Source organism: Platichthys flesus, chromosome 3 (genome assembly GCF_949316205.1).
Source record: "Platichthys flesus chromosome 3, fPlaFle2.1, whole genome shotgun sequence".
NCBI classification, from domain to species: domain Eukaryota; kingdom Metazoa; phylum Chordata; class Actinopteri; order Pleuronectiformes; family Pleuronectidae; genus Platichthys; species Platichthys flesus.
In genome coordinates, this window is record NC_084947.1 from 6,243,545 (window position 1) to 6,258,325 (window position 14,781).

Consider the following 14,781-nt stretch of genomic DNA (forward strand, 5'->3'; position numbering starts at 1 on the left):
TCATTTTCTCTATGAACTTTTTTCTTCCACTCCACTTGGTTGTTTGTTTTCTCCACATGTTCAAGAGGTGTCCAGTTCTACAGTGTTGGGAACAGGTAAAGTATAAAGAATACAGAAAGAAACTATTAAAGCTTTTTTTTTGTAAATTCAATTCAATTAAATACTGGATATGAGATTGAAGTATAAATTCTCAGCTGTGGTTTGAGTAGGTTCACATCAATATAAAGACAATGGCTTTAAACAACTTAAAACTTGTAGTATACACATTGTAGGGGTTCAAAGGTCAAAGACACTTTGTTACTGAATTTAATAAAGTTGACATAAAGCAGCCAATATTATTAAACTGTAGATTTATTGTATCAGAGCGTCATAACACCGAGCTGACAGTAGCATTAAAGTGCAGTTTAGATATGAAACAGTGGCACCACTCTCATGTGTGATGTGGTGTAGAACCCAGTCCATTGTTTTGATTTTAAATCTTTAAAAAAATCAAATGTTTATAATATATAATATGTAATTACAGATTTTTTTTAAATCCTGATGTCAAACTTAGTATTCACCTCCAAGATCCTTTTATCAACCAGGCTGTACTTCAACCCTTTTCTTCACGATACTGTTAAACACTCCTCCATGGCTCTATAGACTTAACTAAAAAATAATTTAATGTATAAGAATGATCTGTTTTTTAGTTTGCCAATCTTACCAGCCTCATTACTGTAATATATAGATGTGTTTGGTGATGTTAACCCTTCACAGAGATTAAATTGGTTGTGTCTTGGGTCGTGTCTTTGCCGGTTTCCTCCCACTTTGCATGTGTTTGGTTTCCCACGGCAGCCGAGCTCTTTAAAGACTGAAAGAATCTGTCCGATCTTTTCAAGTCAACTTTAATTTACGGGTTTCAGCCGAGATAGTAATTCAGTGACTTGGCGCAGATTGAACTTTAAGTTCCCAGAACCGAGGCCGTGTTTTAACTGAGCTGAACATAAAGAGTCGGTACAATAAGGCTGAGAGATGTCGGTTTGATGCTGACATGTAACAAGTGACACTCATGGGATAAATGGTTTCCTTTCTCATGAGTTTCGGGAGAGACCCTTTGTGAAAAGCGTCTGTTGATCTTGGATTCTTCATCTGTGCTCCTGGTGTTATTCTTCTGAAAGTCCTCCAGCTGTGAGCGTGTGTGGCTCCTGCACATTGAGAACCTCGGATCATGGATGAGGCCTGATGTCCACTTCGCCAACTTTACTGTTCAGCTTCTCTTTAAGACTGAGGTAAGTACAGTGTGAGCATGTCGGCTGGAACAATGAGTCGATTACTTGACCGTACATCAATTACAATTATTTTTAAAAAGTCCCCACCATTCTGTGTACCAAGTGTCACCGAGCAAGACCCCCCCCCCCACCCCCCCAACGGGAGAAAGTGCTGTACATAGATTCACCGAATGAATCTTCTCGCTTCCTCCGATTGGTGATCAACTGTACACAGACCATTTAACATCTTTAGGATGTTCCTGAAGTTGAATATATTCTTCAGGCTTCAGTACAGTCGGGTGTCATCTGCGTAACAAGTTCTCCTTCTGCTACAGACATGCGTTAGGAGCCAACCAGACTGAGATTGACATGTAAGATCGTTGCTTCTTTTTTTTTAACCAGATGCTGCACATGCCTGCTTGTAGGGTACCAATGGAGAGAGAGGTAAAAAAAGTTAGGAAAAGTAAAAACACAAACCGGAGAGCAGGATTTGGGTTAGTTCATTTCCGTCCAAAACATTTTTATTGTCCTCCAAACTGAAAGGTTTACCCTGTCATTTGGCCTGTCTGCTCAGCCAAAAACATACATTGCATTTCCTCAGGTAGCAGTGGAGGCATACAAAGATCCTTTTTTTTATTTTATTTTTTCTTGACTGAGAAATGAATGGAAAGAGAAATACAGGATTCTCTCCTTCAAGTCACATTATGAGTAATCTTTGCATTCAAGAGTAATGGAGAGAAGATTAATTTCAGGTCACAGGAAGCTTGAGAAAGTAGCATCTGGTCTTCCGTCAAAGAGAGAGAGACAGAAAGAGGGGGGGAAACAAAAACAAAAAAACGTACGTAGACCAGGGTGTCTGTGTTTCCTCCGAGTTAGAAAAGGACTGAAAATGGTCTCGCTGAAGACGTCGTCTCATCTCCGTCCGCCTCCGAGTTGTGTGTTGCCTTGACGTAGAGCATCTGTAGTGTACACAGGTGGACACTGGATATGCGATTCCAAACCAAAGTGCCCACAGTCGATATAAAGCAAGGTCACATGACCCAAAACAAGTGATGTCACATAAAGGGGAGGGGTTGAGACTGGACATGAATGCAACCCGAATGCGGTCCTCAGTCTGTTTGTGTGTCTGTTTGTGTGGTTGTGTGTGTGTTGGTGCAGAGATGCCCGTGATGCGGCACTCAGCACAGTTAATTTACAGTTACTCGGGTGTCTGAACGAAAGAGAACGACCCCCCCCCCATCTGGTGACTGTGCAGTTCAAAATGGGCACATGGTGATTTAAGCTCATGCTTAAGTTGTGGTAATCCATCCAAGCACTTCTTTTATTCATAACTATAAATACACAGCAGCGTTTTTTTACCGGAGAGGTTTCAGTCTGCCTTCTCTCCCTGGGTGAGTGTGTGTGTGACGTGTTTGTCTCTTAAAGACGGCTAACTAGGCTTTGCTCATCTGCCAGAGGAAACACGGGTTATGTGGAATTGATTATCAACTTTCATATAGATTTTTCTATAATATATTTATATAGTTATTTTTTCCTTTCTCTCACACACCCACCACGCTTGCTTGCTTTCACATTCTCTCGTCTCACTACTTTTATTCAACGTACACAACTTAATAAACATGGGGGTCGAGTGGGGAGCGACAGAGCTGAAATGACAATCACTGAGAAAAAAAATTAAAATAAAACAAAGCCCAAAAAAAAAACTGCAGTCTTTTCTTGTCATCCATTGGCAGTTGGACCGACTCCGCCGTCAGCCAGTTTCAATGGTGGTTTGAGGGGAGGGAGTGGCCATGTCATCAAAGGGGCGGCGCGGGCGGCTCTTTCTTCGTGGGGGCTGTTTTAGGCGTGGTTTTCGTTGTCTTGGTAGTTGGGGTCGACTCCTTAAGGTTGAGGTTCTCCAGTGCCACGTCCAAGGTCATGACCTCAACACAGCCCATGGCCTCGAAGTCAGCGAAGTTCCGCAACGTGCCGTGACAGTTGTCCTCGTCCTCGGAGGCCGACGCGTCCTCGTCGGGCAGCAGCGTGGACAGCAGCAGCTCCGCCACGAACAGGCTCCTGTCGGCCCACTGGGCCTCGCACGCCTGCCGCTCCGCCTCAGACAGCCGGGGTTCGCTCAGCCTGTGGGAGGAAGAGTCAACGTGTGAAAACCGAGAGGAAGCAGGTAAATGATCATGAAGGTGCAGATTGAGAAGAACAGATTCAAGAACAGTATGGGTCAAACATCTAAATGAATCACAGACACATTTGCGAGGAGCAGGAACTGAAAATCCAAAGCGATAGTCTCACCTGCTGAGTAGAAACTGGGAGCTATGTGCAGTGTGCTGTGCGTTCGACTCAGGCGGACCCGGGTTGGGACTGGGGTTGCTGTTGTGGTTGGCGCTTGAGTTGGAGTTTGTGGCGGCTGAATTCGTATTGAGGATTGCATTGGCTCTGCCTCCGCCCCGGTTGGCGTTCCGGGCCGTCTCCAGCGTCTGACGCGCCGCCTGGGCTTGCTGCCGCTCCAACTGGAGTTGCATCTGAAGCTGTTGGAGCTGAGAGGCTGAGGGGCCCGAGCTCAGCTGGCCGCCCGCCGAACGCCGCACCCCCGACAACTGGGACAGAAGCTCTGGAGGGACAGGATGGAGAGGAGATGTCAGATATGATCATAAAGTAGTTCGCCCAGTTAACCAGGCAGCTCTGAAGAAAACCCAATTTTAATCAAATAATATGAAGTTAATTCACATTGTTGTTCCCTTAAAACTTGCAATTCCCAAGTCACAGAACTGTCACCCGAGCCCAAGAGACAGTATGTCCAGTACAGTATGTGCAGTATGTGCAGAATGATAAGATCAGTGAGGTTCTCGGTCTAAACGTGGTCGGATCAGCTGAATCCACCGGCCCTGCAGGTCTCACAGGTCGTTCAGGAGGAGCTTGAGCCTGTTTGTGAGGCGGCCTGAACCAGGACCCTCATTACAGCCCAGCTGGAGCTGACATGGTGAATGCCAGGAACTGAAGCGGATTGAAATTGGGAACAGTATAAACAAGAAAGTGCCACATCAACAAGTCTACCCACATGTTACTGTGGCATCCTCAGCATGTTAAAGTTCCCACTGAACTGGACCATATCCAACATGCTAGAAAAATACTAACTGTGTCCACATGTCTGATTCTCACAGAAACGCTGCTCATTCACTTTGAATGTGGTGACGTCACACGTTGTCAGGGGAAGTGCCTACACCCATGTTCAACTTCTATCTCAAATGCAAATATTGTGACTGTGTCTGGCAGGATTGATCCTGTGCTGGTGACCAAATCTGTCTGTGCCGACACCAAGAAGGATTCAGGTTTCTGCCTGACCTAGATCAGGCTTCACAGCTTATTGTTCTGCCCCAGAGGAAATGTGTACTTCACACGTCAGCATGTAGTTCACCATGTTACCATGTCTTTTCTTCTGACTGTGTGTGTGTCTGTGTGACTGACCTGCTATGGGGTCCATGGCCTCTCTGCTGTAGTTGGAGCTCTGTGAGGAGCTCTGACTAGTGGAGAGCCCCCCTGTGGTGCTGCTGGTGAAGTGCATGTTAGACCTGCGGGCTCGTGGACCCCCCAGCCCGCGCCCTGGGTGAAACATCCTCCTCACGTGCCGCACGCCACTGGATTCATCGTGAAGCAGCCGTTAAGGAACATATCAGGAACATCAAGCTACTACCATACTAATCACAATTTCAATTGTTTACCTGATTTCTTAAATTACGCTTTCTACAAAGAAACCGTGAAAGCAGCCCCACAGCAGCAACAAGCAGATAGTGAATTTTTGCTTCATATTAAATCACTGAATTCACTCAGGAATTCAGAAGCAGCTTCTAACATATTTGCATGATGCTCTCATGTCTCCATGAACTCAAAGCCATTTAACAATTTTTCTTCTCGACCACATGTATTTAAATATCCAGTATACATGTATATCAATCGATCATTAGTCCTCGTCCAGAGTATTTGAGCTGGTTTCCAACAGACCATAGCATGTAATGTCATTTCAACCCTTGATAAATGTAATCCACTACATAAGCAAACGCCTCTTGAGAAGTTTTCCTCTCTTTTTCCAGAAATCTGTAGACGAAACATTTGGGTAAATACCTGCATAAACTCTGCTGAATCACATGCGACTGTGTGATCGCTATAATAAACCCAATCCTGTTTTTGTCTTCACTGTTTACATTGTTTGCCGCCTTCACTTTCCTTGGCACATAACTACTTTTTGTGCCCCCAACTGTTAGTGCCTTCTGCATTTGGAAGAAGTGTGCGTCACCTCGCAGCAGTGATATTAGAAGGCCAGGTGGCAGGAGAGGAAAAACAATGCAAACACAACAATTCAGATTTTTCTCCTGACATTGACATTCTATGGTATCTGTCAATACCAAAAAACAACCCTATAAAAAAGTTCAAAACAGTATCTTCCTGCATTTACAATCTGAACACTTGAACATCACATTTAATCTTTGATTTAATTTACCACTACTCCTCGTGGCTTTCTTTGGGAGACCCACTCCAAATGGACGAGAGAACAAACAACACAAGCAGGTTTGAAGGAAAACCTGAAGCTGAGTGCACTTGGCCTCCACAAACAGCAGGTAACTAACCCATCAATCTGACTGAGGCCCACTTACTTGATTATGTCACAGTAGTTTGAGTCACATATTAATTCAAAGCACCACAACAGCCAAGAAATCGTTACGGCACATATCTTGATAATTTCCCTCATTTATGTTCGTCCACTGTGGTCACTTGGGGAATGAACACAGGGCGCTTTAATACTATTGGCCAAATGTCAACAAATGTCAGTTGCAGTGAACGGCTGCCCCAATAGCGTGCTAATCTATTATAACTGACAGAGCAACATGACGAACTCAGACAGCGTCGGTTCTTTCATGTAGCATAATCGCAATTATCAGAAAATTGCCACAAAAGAAATTCTCTTCTCTCTTTGTGTCTGTTTGTTCAACAGGCTGAAACACAAATTCAGGTTAATCATTCCCAACCAGGTGAGGATGGTATCTGCGGTAGTAGGACTACTGCTTTGAAAGGATATCAAGTCTCTGGGTGCTCTGTGTTCAAGTGTGAGATGAGCAGCAAAGTCATCCGTCACATGATTCGGGTCGCCACCTGGCAGCGCTGCACATATGGGGCAGATCTAGAGGACAGGAAGAGAGAGAGAGAGCGTGCAAGTCATTATCAACACGCTCCACTGCACATTCAACATTGGCCGGTTGGTGATGCGTCGTTGAGCAAACGCACATGTGGCTGCATTTCTGCAAAACAAAGTCTGTGGTTAAACATGAAAAGCTGCGGCTCTGTGACGAGTGTGTCTAAGCTCCGACTGATGTGAAGTGACGTTGGAGGCACAGATTGATTTTATGTGTTGGACATTTCAGGAATAAAGCATCATGGGATTATTCATTTAAAAAGGCTGAAACCTGGATTTTTCTGCTGCGGTAGGAGACAAGTTATTATTCACCCTCAAGAGATTAATGGACTTGTCTTTTACTCGTGAATTATGACTCACTGAAAACACCTTTACTACATAGCTTCAGGCTATTTAACATGAGTTATTACTGACAACGACTTAATGACCACAGAAGTGGATATTAAATCATTTCACCGAAAAGCATTTTTCTTCTTTTTTTTTTTTTAAATCGGAGGCATGCAAGGAGAGTCCCAAACACAAGTGTAAATGTTTCCAGGTGTGGAGGCTCCATCAGAGGCTGCGTGTGAGGCTCCAGCATCAACTTACCACTTCTGTGGAGGTCTCTGTGTGCTCTGCAGCCACGTGCTCCTGCAGGGAGATCTCCGTGTAGCCCATTCTGCCGCAGTAGGGACATGTGAAGGCCTGGGGCTGCTCCACTGAAAACGCTTCCCCTCCGTAGTACAAGTCTGAGGAGAATCCAGGGGCATTTAGTCTGACAATAATGACAATGACAATTACAGGTGCAGGGATTTCAAATGATTCTCCGACATACAATCAAAGGTTATCAAAGCTGCCACAGAATCACAGACGTTAACAGACATGAGCTTCGGATAGTGTCCAGACAATTGGGTCTGGAGTTTGCCTTTCACATTTGAACAAAGCAGCATGAGATTATCTGGGTGAGACGTGTTCACAACCACAGGAACATTTCTGAGGGATTCAGGATGGGGTGACGCCTGGGTAGGCTGTGCAGGAAGCAGGACATAATCTATGAATTCAGCTGTGGATAATCGCATCTTTTTGTTTACATCACACCAACAGCGGTATTAGTTATTGTCACCAAAATCTCTAGAATCTCGTTGTCATCGTCTTTGGCGCCTTCTACGTGTTTGCGTCCTATTTTTCATCCAGAGATATTTCTATGCTTTAAGCATGTTAGAGAAGTCATCAATTGGAAAAATACAGTAGAATTCTGGCTTAATCAACATTAACATAACATTGTCATGTTAAAGCCCATTTGAAGGAGAACACATTTGAACTGGTTCAATTCAGGCAGCTTCACTTAATATTCTCATTGAAGTTTATCTCAACATTATAACAATATAATTGTTTCAGTTCCAACATCAACCTGTGATGTGTGTGTGTAAATACTGGGATCCGCGTTCTGAAAAATACATAAAACCACAACTGCGAAAACAAGGAGTTTCCTTGTGAGTTTGCACCTTCTGTTGTGTTTTAAACAACCTGTTTTTTTTATCTAACACACTGGAAAACAGCATGTCCAATGTGTGAAAGGTTAAACAATGACATATCACACAGTATCAAGGCTTACAAAGACAATCATTCACAAACAAGACTATTTGTACACAATCAAAATGCTCAGAGATCATACCACACCATACAGATTAAATATTAATAGCAAGTGAACTCATCCCTGCCACTACATTCATGGAGCGATGAAACAAGCCCAGAGGCACAATCCCAAATCCTCCTCAGGCTGTCCAGTTTCAGCCAGTTGAAGGCAAACGTCCGGTCAGAAAACACACGCAGGGGCCAACAGAAGATAACCTTGACTGGGACTGATTTATTAAAGCCACTGAGTCCTCACAAGTATTAGGGGTTTAACATATTTATGACATGACAAGAATCAACATGACTGACATGTGAGCAGCCTTTGTTTACATATTATTGAAAAGCAATAAAGAAAAAAATGTAAGTGCCAAATATTACTTCCGCCAAGCAAATATGTTAAAACCTGCTTTTGTTCCATAAAAATTGGCGGAGGGATGAGGCCTGGTTCTGAGAAGAACCCATTGCAAATTAACAGGCAGATTTTGACCTTTCGTTCCACATTCTTTAACTTTGATTTATGCAGACAATTAAATGATTTAAGTTACAAGAATATTTCATATTTTCTTTCACATTTTTGCTACAGGACCGAGACAATCATGGGTAGGATTGTTCAGCCTTGGCAGAGGTATGCACTCTACCGAGTGCCATTCGAGGTCCCTTTGTTAACGTCATTCTGCCACAACAGTCTTTAAACTGGTCCACTGCCCTCTGTACTACTCCAATGATCAGCCCAATGTCTTAAAATGAAGGGAAACCTTTTCTCATTGTTCAGTGTTGATTATATTTGACTCACAAGTGACTGTGTATCAGTGGATAGAAACTGGGTGTTTGGTTTGTAGTTAATTGTAGAGCTGAACTTTAGAGATGCAGCAAATGTTCCCACATTATGCTTAACATCTGCATGTACTTGCCAGGCTGTCAATTGGTTATCAGCATCTGTCTGCAGCTGGATAGGCACAAACCAACTTCATCGATCACAACATAAAATATCTTAACATTGGATGACAGACATCCCAAACAGACACATGGGCATGTCAAGTGTACTCACCAAAGTCAACTCGGGTTAATATACACTGCATGGGATGCTCTGTGGTGTGTCTGGTTGTGGTCGCACCGCTCTCGTAGCACGATGCGCACAGATCATAGTCGTAGCAAATTAAACATTTGTAGCGTCGACCTCTGAAGTTGCCTTTTAAACATGCATCACAGCTCACACCTGAGGGACCAATGAGAAGAAGGGACATGGGGGAAAAGCAGAAAACAGGTTAGTTATATTTTAACTTAGGGTTGATAAAGACCAGCATATTAAACAAGTTATTAAGTGATTCAAGAATATAGTTTCATATGTATTAGATTGTCTATACATGTAGATGATATAAACAAATCACTTGCAACAATTTATTTTATCTCATGTGTTAATAAGAATTAGGTTCAAAGTCCCAACTACGGTTCTCTTAAAAAGTTCACACGAATATTAACTGAGAAATGTATTCTTATACTAAGTCAATGAATTTCCATGAAATGAGGTTCACGTTTCTACTTGCTTCCACGTGTTATTTTTTTCAGGCCAAACAAATCATTCAAATCCTTTTGTGTGTGTTTGTAGACATTTGTATATGTTGAGTTGTTGCTTCCCATTCCTGTGCTGGAACAAACCAGATCTCTACAGGCTGAAACGAACACCTGCAAGAATCTAAAGCAATCTCCCAAAGACCCTCAGGTATAAATAAGACTGTGTACAGAGATGTTTAGCTTTGACTGAGTCTACTACCGAAGGGCCTTTAACTCTACCTGCAGGGCTGTAGGTAGAGTATAGGAGAGCAATGTACTCTCAAGTGCTTAGAGTGCATTTGTTGGAACATGGGTGATGCAAATCGAAAATCTGTTGTTCAACTGTAACACAATAAGAGGTTTATGTCCTAAAGATGTTTACGTGTCCTTTAACTCAGGACTATTCACGAGACTTATAGATCAGTGCCTGTTTAATTTAACCACCCTCATAACACCCAGATCATCATCACTTAATACATGTGAACAACATGTACGACAGGTTTCCCTTTCTGTGTCACATGAGGTGAACGGGACCATGTGTCCTCATGTCCCTGCATTTTCTGAGATTGACTAGGACAGCCTCCGTGTGTATGACACCAAGCTGTCTAAACTCCCTCATATATTTCCATTCATAGCTGGCAAGCTGTGAAAACTCAGAGTGAACCGGATCCAGCTGAGCAGCCGCTGACCACTCTACGCTGCAGGAACCACTTGATGACGATCCTCACAGATGAATAAGTGGATCCTTACAAACTGGATCACCACTGATTTTAAACTGAATTCTGACTGATAAACAAATGGATCTTTACTGATATTAAACTGGATCCTGACTGATATTAAACTGGATCCTCACTGATAAATAAATGGCTCCTAACAGATATTTAACTGGATCCTCACTGATAAATAAATGGCTCCTAACAGATATTTAACTGGATCCTCACTGATAAATAAATGGCTCCTAACAGATATTTAACTGGATCCTCAAGATATTAAACTGGATCCTGACTGATATATACCTGGATCCCCACAGGCGAATTACTGGATCCCGACTGATATTCAACTAGATCCTCACGGATATTAAACTGGTTCCTGACTGACATATACCTGGATCACCACAGGTAAATAAATGGATCCAAACTGGTAAATAACTGGATCCTCACTGGCACCAAAGTTGACAACAACACACACTCACAGAGGCCGCCCGGGCCTGGCTCACCTTCGCTGCTGAGACACGCAAACAAATGCACCCAGCTGTCGTTAGCTCGGCTGCTAGCTGACAGGCTAATCAGCTGCGGAGGACTTTACCTAACTCCACTTGGCCAAATGTTCACTGACGTCTGCGTTGACACCGACATCACAACTTCCAGTCCAGCAAGGTTGTGCACAAGGACGAGGGTGAATGTGGGTTCCCTTAACGTTAGCTCGGTAAAACTGGCCATCCGCAGGCCATGGTTAACCAGGAAGGAGGCTACCACTAGCTTAAATAAACGACGTGACCAGGTTCGATGCAGCGACGCCACCTGGAACCCGCTGCTCTCCTCTGCTCCTCGGCACTCCCCCTTCACGTTAACCTACATTGCCCACCACCAAGCTAGCCCGCTAGCTAGCAGCACGTAGCGTCCACCAGCCCCTGTTGTGTATTTAATAAAACACACACGTCGACTGCAGTGTGCGCGGTTGTCAGACACACGTTTGTGTGTCGTCGTCCCCGTCGCGACACGAACCACCGCCACGACCCCGCTGCTATCACCGACGTTAGCAACGGCTGCAAAACAAGAAATGGTCGGCTAGCTCACGTTAGCCGCCGCCGCTGCTCTGTCTCCGCTTCTCGCTTTTTATTAAATGGCTAAATCCTGCCCCGGCTCAGGCCCGGTGCTCGGGCGAGCTCTTACCCTCATGTCGGGACATCCTCCGGGCGGTAACGCAGCCCCCTGCTCGGGCTCCGGGGCGCGCGGTGAAGGATACTGTCGGTGAAGAGAAGAGAAGCCGGGGCTGCCTGGCTCTCCCTGGCCTCTTCCCTCATGAAGGATCCGGTCTGGCTCGCTGCCCCCCTCCGCCTCCTGCTGTGTCACTGTCCGGCGTGGCGCTGCTCGGGCCGCACGGTGGCGCTGCTGTCTCACGGTCGGTGTGTTGGATGGCGGGTGACGGGGAACTGAGAGGCCTGAGTGAGCAGAACCCATCAGGCCCCTGATGGAGCTCCATTGACTGTAGATACACACCTAGATAATAGTGACACAGTCTAATGGCAACACACCTGCAGTGCATCACATCTTTATGAAATCAACTTGATTTTCAATTCTGCCTCATGAACAGGACGTAGACAGGATTGATTCCCCGGTGTAAACATATAAGTACACAGAACTGGACATAACATATAAGTATGCAAAAACAGAGCATATAAGTATACAACATATCAAATACTCCAAACATAGTACATAGTACGCCGTAGCATACAGAACAGGGGTGGATAGGATGATAGATGTGCAATCCACTCACTCATCACTCATCGTCATCCGCTTATCCGGGGTCGGGTCGCGGGGGGAGCAGCTCAAGCAGGGGGCCCCAGACTTCCCTTTCCCGGGCCACATTGACCAGCTCTGACGGGGGGATCCCGAGGCGTTCCCAGGCCAGTGTTGAGATATAATCTCTCCACCTAGTCCTGGGTCTTCCCAGAGGTCTCCTCCCCACTGGACGTGCCTGAAAAACCTCCCAAGGGAGGCGCCCATGTGCAATCCAGAATACTGCAAAAATGGATGAGACTGCAAAAATACTACATGGGAATATGTTATGTAATCTAAAGCCACAGTTAGAGATAGCAGCAGTTGCAGTGTGATAGAAAATCTAAGATAAAACCGGAGAAGGTGATGTTGTCATCCCTGTCTGTTTTTGTTGTTGATGTCGTTTGGTTTGTTTGTTTGTGAGCATAATTATGTAAAAACTGCAAGGTGGAATAGCATGATACTTGGTGGAAGGATGCATTATGGGTCAGGGAAGACCACATGAATCAGTCGCTGGGTAAACATAAATTCTGCGTGGCATCAAACTGAGTCATTGCTAGATTAACCCAAGATTAAAACATGCTCTGTTGGTTTCCTGCCTGCTGCCAATGATTGTGTCTGTTACATGTTTTCAAACGTAAACTTTGTTTAACTTAACCTGAGCCAAGGAGGTTATATTTCCGCCCATGTTTGTTTGCTTGTTTGTTTGTTTGTTTGTCAGCAGGATTACACAAAACCTACCAAACGTGGATTCCCACGATACTTTGTGGAAGGGTGGGACGTGGGCCAAGAAAAGAACACATTCAATTTGGGGCTGGATCCGCAAAAAGGCGCAGATCCAGTAATCTTCTATCTTGTGAGATGTTTTTTGACATTTTCAGTGATTTTCAAGGGAATGCTTCAGGGTTCTTGAGGCATTTCTAGGAGAGTGCTCTCTAGGAGTGTGTGCAGTTTGGTGTTGCCTGTCTGTTGGGCCTTGGTGGAGGTTTGAGCGCTCCTGAGTTCTAGTTGTAACCGTGTCTCGATTCAACAGTTTTGGAGGCTGCAGTTTGTGGTGCTGAAGAAGTGAGTGCGTCAGGAGAAGCTTTCCCTGGATGAAGATGTTTGAGTTACACTCTTTCTGCTCTCCGCACAGAGCCGCCTGCGTAGGTCAGCATGATTATTTTAATATTGCACTGTACCTCATTGTTGGGTCTTGCCAGGCAGACCTTGTAAACCAGGGAAAGCGCAGCACAGTGCAGAATCAAACTGCCACTCAGACTGGGCAGCCGGCGGAGGCCTGTGGATGGAAAGAATAACAATAACACTTCTTATGGGCATGAGAAGCGACTTTGTCTTAAAAACATGAGATCCAATATCTAACATCAAGTGATTGCCACAGACTGATTCTGGGAACTCCTCGTGCTTCTTTTGACAAACTGCAGACTTTCTGTCACTCTGAGGTTCAAATAAGTACAGGGCAAAAATCAATGGAGGGAGGCAATGTAAATTGTAAATAAACATGTATTTGTCCCAAAACAGAATCAAGGTCTTTTGAAAGCAAGACGAATTATTCTTCATGTTCACCCACAAAGTGCAGGGTTGCATCACTTTCACAAATTTAGATCTTGTAAATATTTTCGGAACAATGCAGCCAATTGTTTGTTCTGTACAGGTTCTGTTTCTGCTGCAACAGAACTGTATGGTTCTGTATGACTGGACCCATTTTTACAAATTATAATATTTATACATTTGACAAGAAACTCTGCAGCCGTGACCATCACATTCAATGACATCTGGGTTATTCTGTCTCATGAGCACCTTTGTCCTTTGCCCTATTTTCTGTCGGTAAGTCGACAGGAAAGTTGGGCACAGACATCAGAAGCGTTGTGATGAACCAGCCCGTGACATTTCCTCTTGAACCCTATAGAGACACATTGCCTGCATTGAACATCGCCGGTCCTTCGTGAGCCTGCACAGGAAATGTATCACCAGATGAATTGCAACTGCCTGCACGCACAAGGACTGGTACCAATGTCTTCACATGATTCCCAATCCTGACACAACACATCCTGACATGAAGCAATGACAGCGACCCTGCAGGCATGACTGATGTTAATGGAGTGAGCAGGTTGGGATTTCACTGAACTGTATCATCTCCCCAGATGAACTGTAGTGCCCTCTGCAGTTGCAGCATCATGTATATTATGTTTATTTTTACTCGAGATCTCGACCCAGCTCCAAAAATACGATGTTATTTTGGATGCTCCTGCATCGAGCTCAGCTTCACTCTCATCCTTTGAAGACTCATTTTTTAATCTCAATGCATGATTTAAAAAAAGAAGGGATAAGATGTCTCTTATTTCTGGTTATGTCCGTGCATGTCACGGTGAATCTGGCAGCATTGAGAGGATTGGATATGGACAGAAAAAATTGAGTGGGACATGTGTTTGAAGCAGTGTGTCACATTGTTGTGCCTGCATGTTGCTGTTCTCTGCCAACATCACTCATCTTCCTATCACGCAACCACCTGCCTGCAGTGTTTCCTAAGTTACAGAACAGGAAACAATTCATATTAAAAAAAAGTTTTGTGAATTACATGGCACATTTCAGCAGAACACAAATGGACTTTCGAAAGAGACACCATTGTGCAGCCACCTTGGAGGGGGGGGGGCTTTGTTTGTGTTTGAGGATATAGATTGTAGCACTTGCA

The 14,781-nt window shown here is 44.4% G+C and overlaps 1 protein-coding gene across 1 annotated transcript; it reads right to left on the bottom strand.

The window, feature by feature from the left end:
- Positions 1–1,736: 1,736 nt before the first annotated feature.
- On the bottom strand, positions 1,737–11,781 carry LOC133939430 (E3 ubiquitin-protein ligase KCMF1-like). Its single transcript, XM_062381565.1, has 7 exons — positions 11,484–11,781; positions 9,089–9,256; positions 7,015–7,154; positions 6,313–6,414; positions 4,707–4,887; positions 3,534–3,852; positions 1,737–3,365 (listed from the first exon to the last, which is right to left on the bottom strand). The coding sequence occupies exons 1-7, from the start codon at positions 11,497–11,499 to the stop codon at positions 3,044–3,046; spliced, it is 1,248 nt and encodes a 415-aa protein (XP_062237549.1). The 5' UTR covers positions 11,500–11,781; the 3' UTR covers positions 1,737–3,043.
- Positions 11,782–14,781: the final 3,000 nt, after the last annotated feature.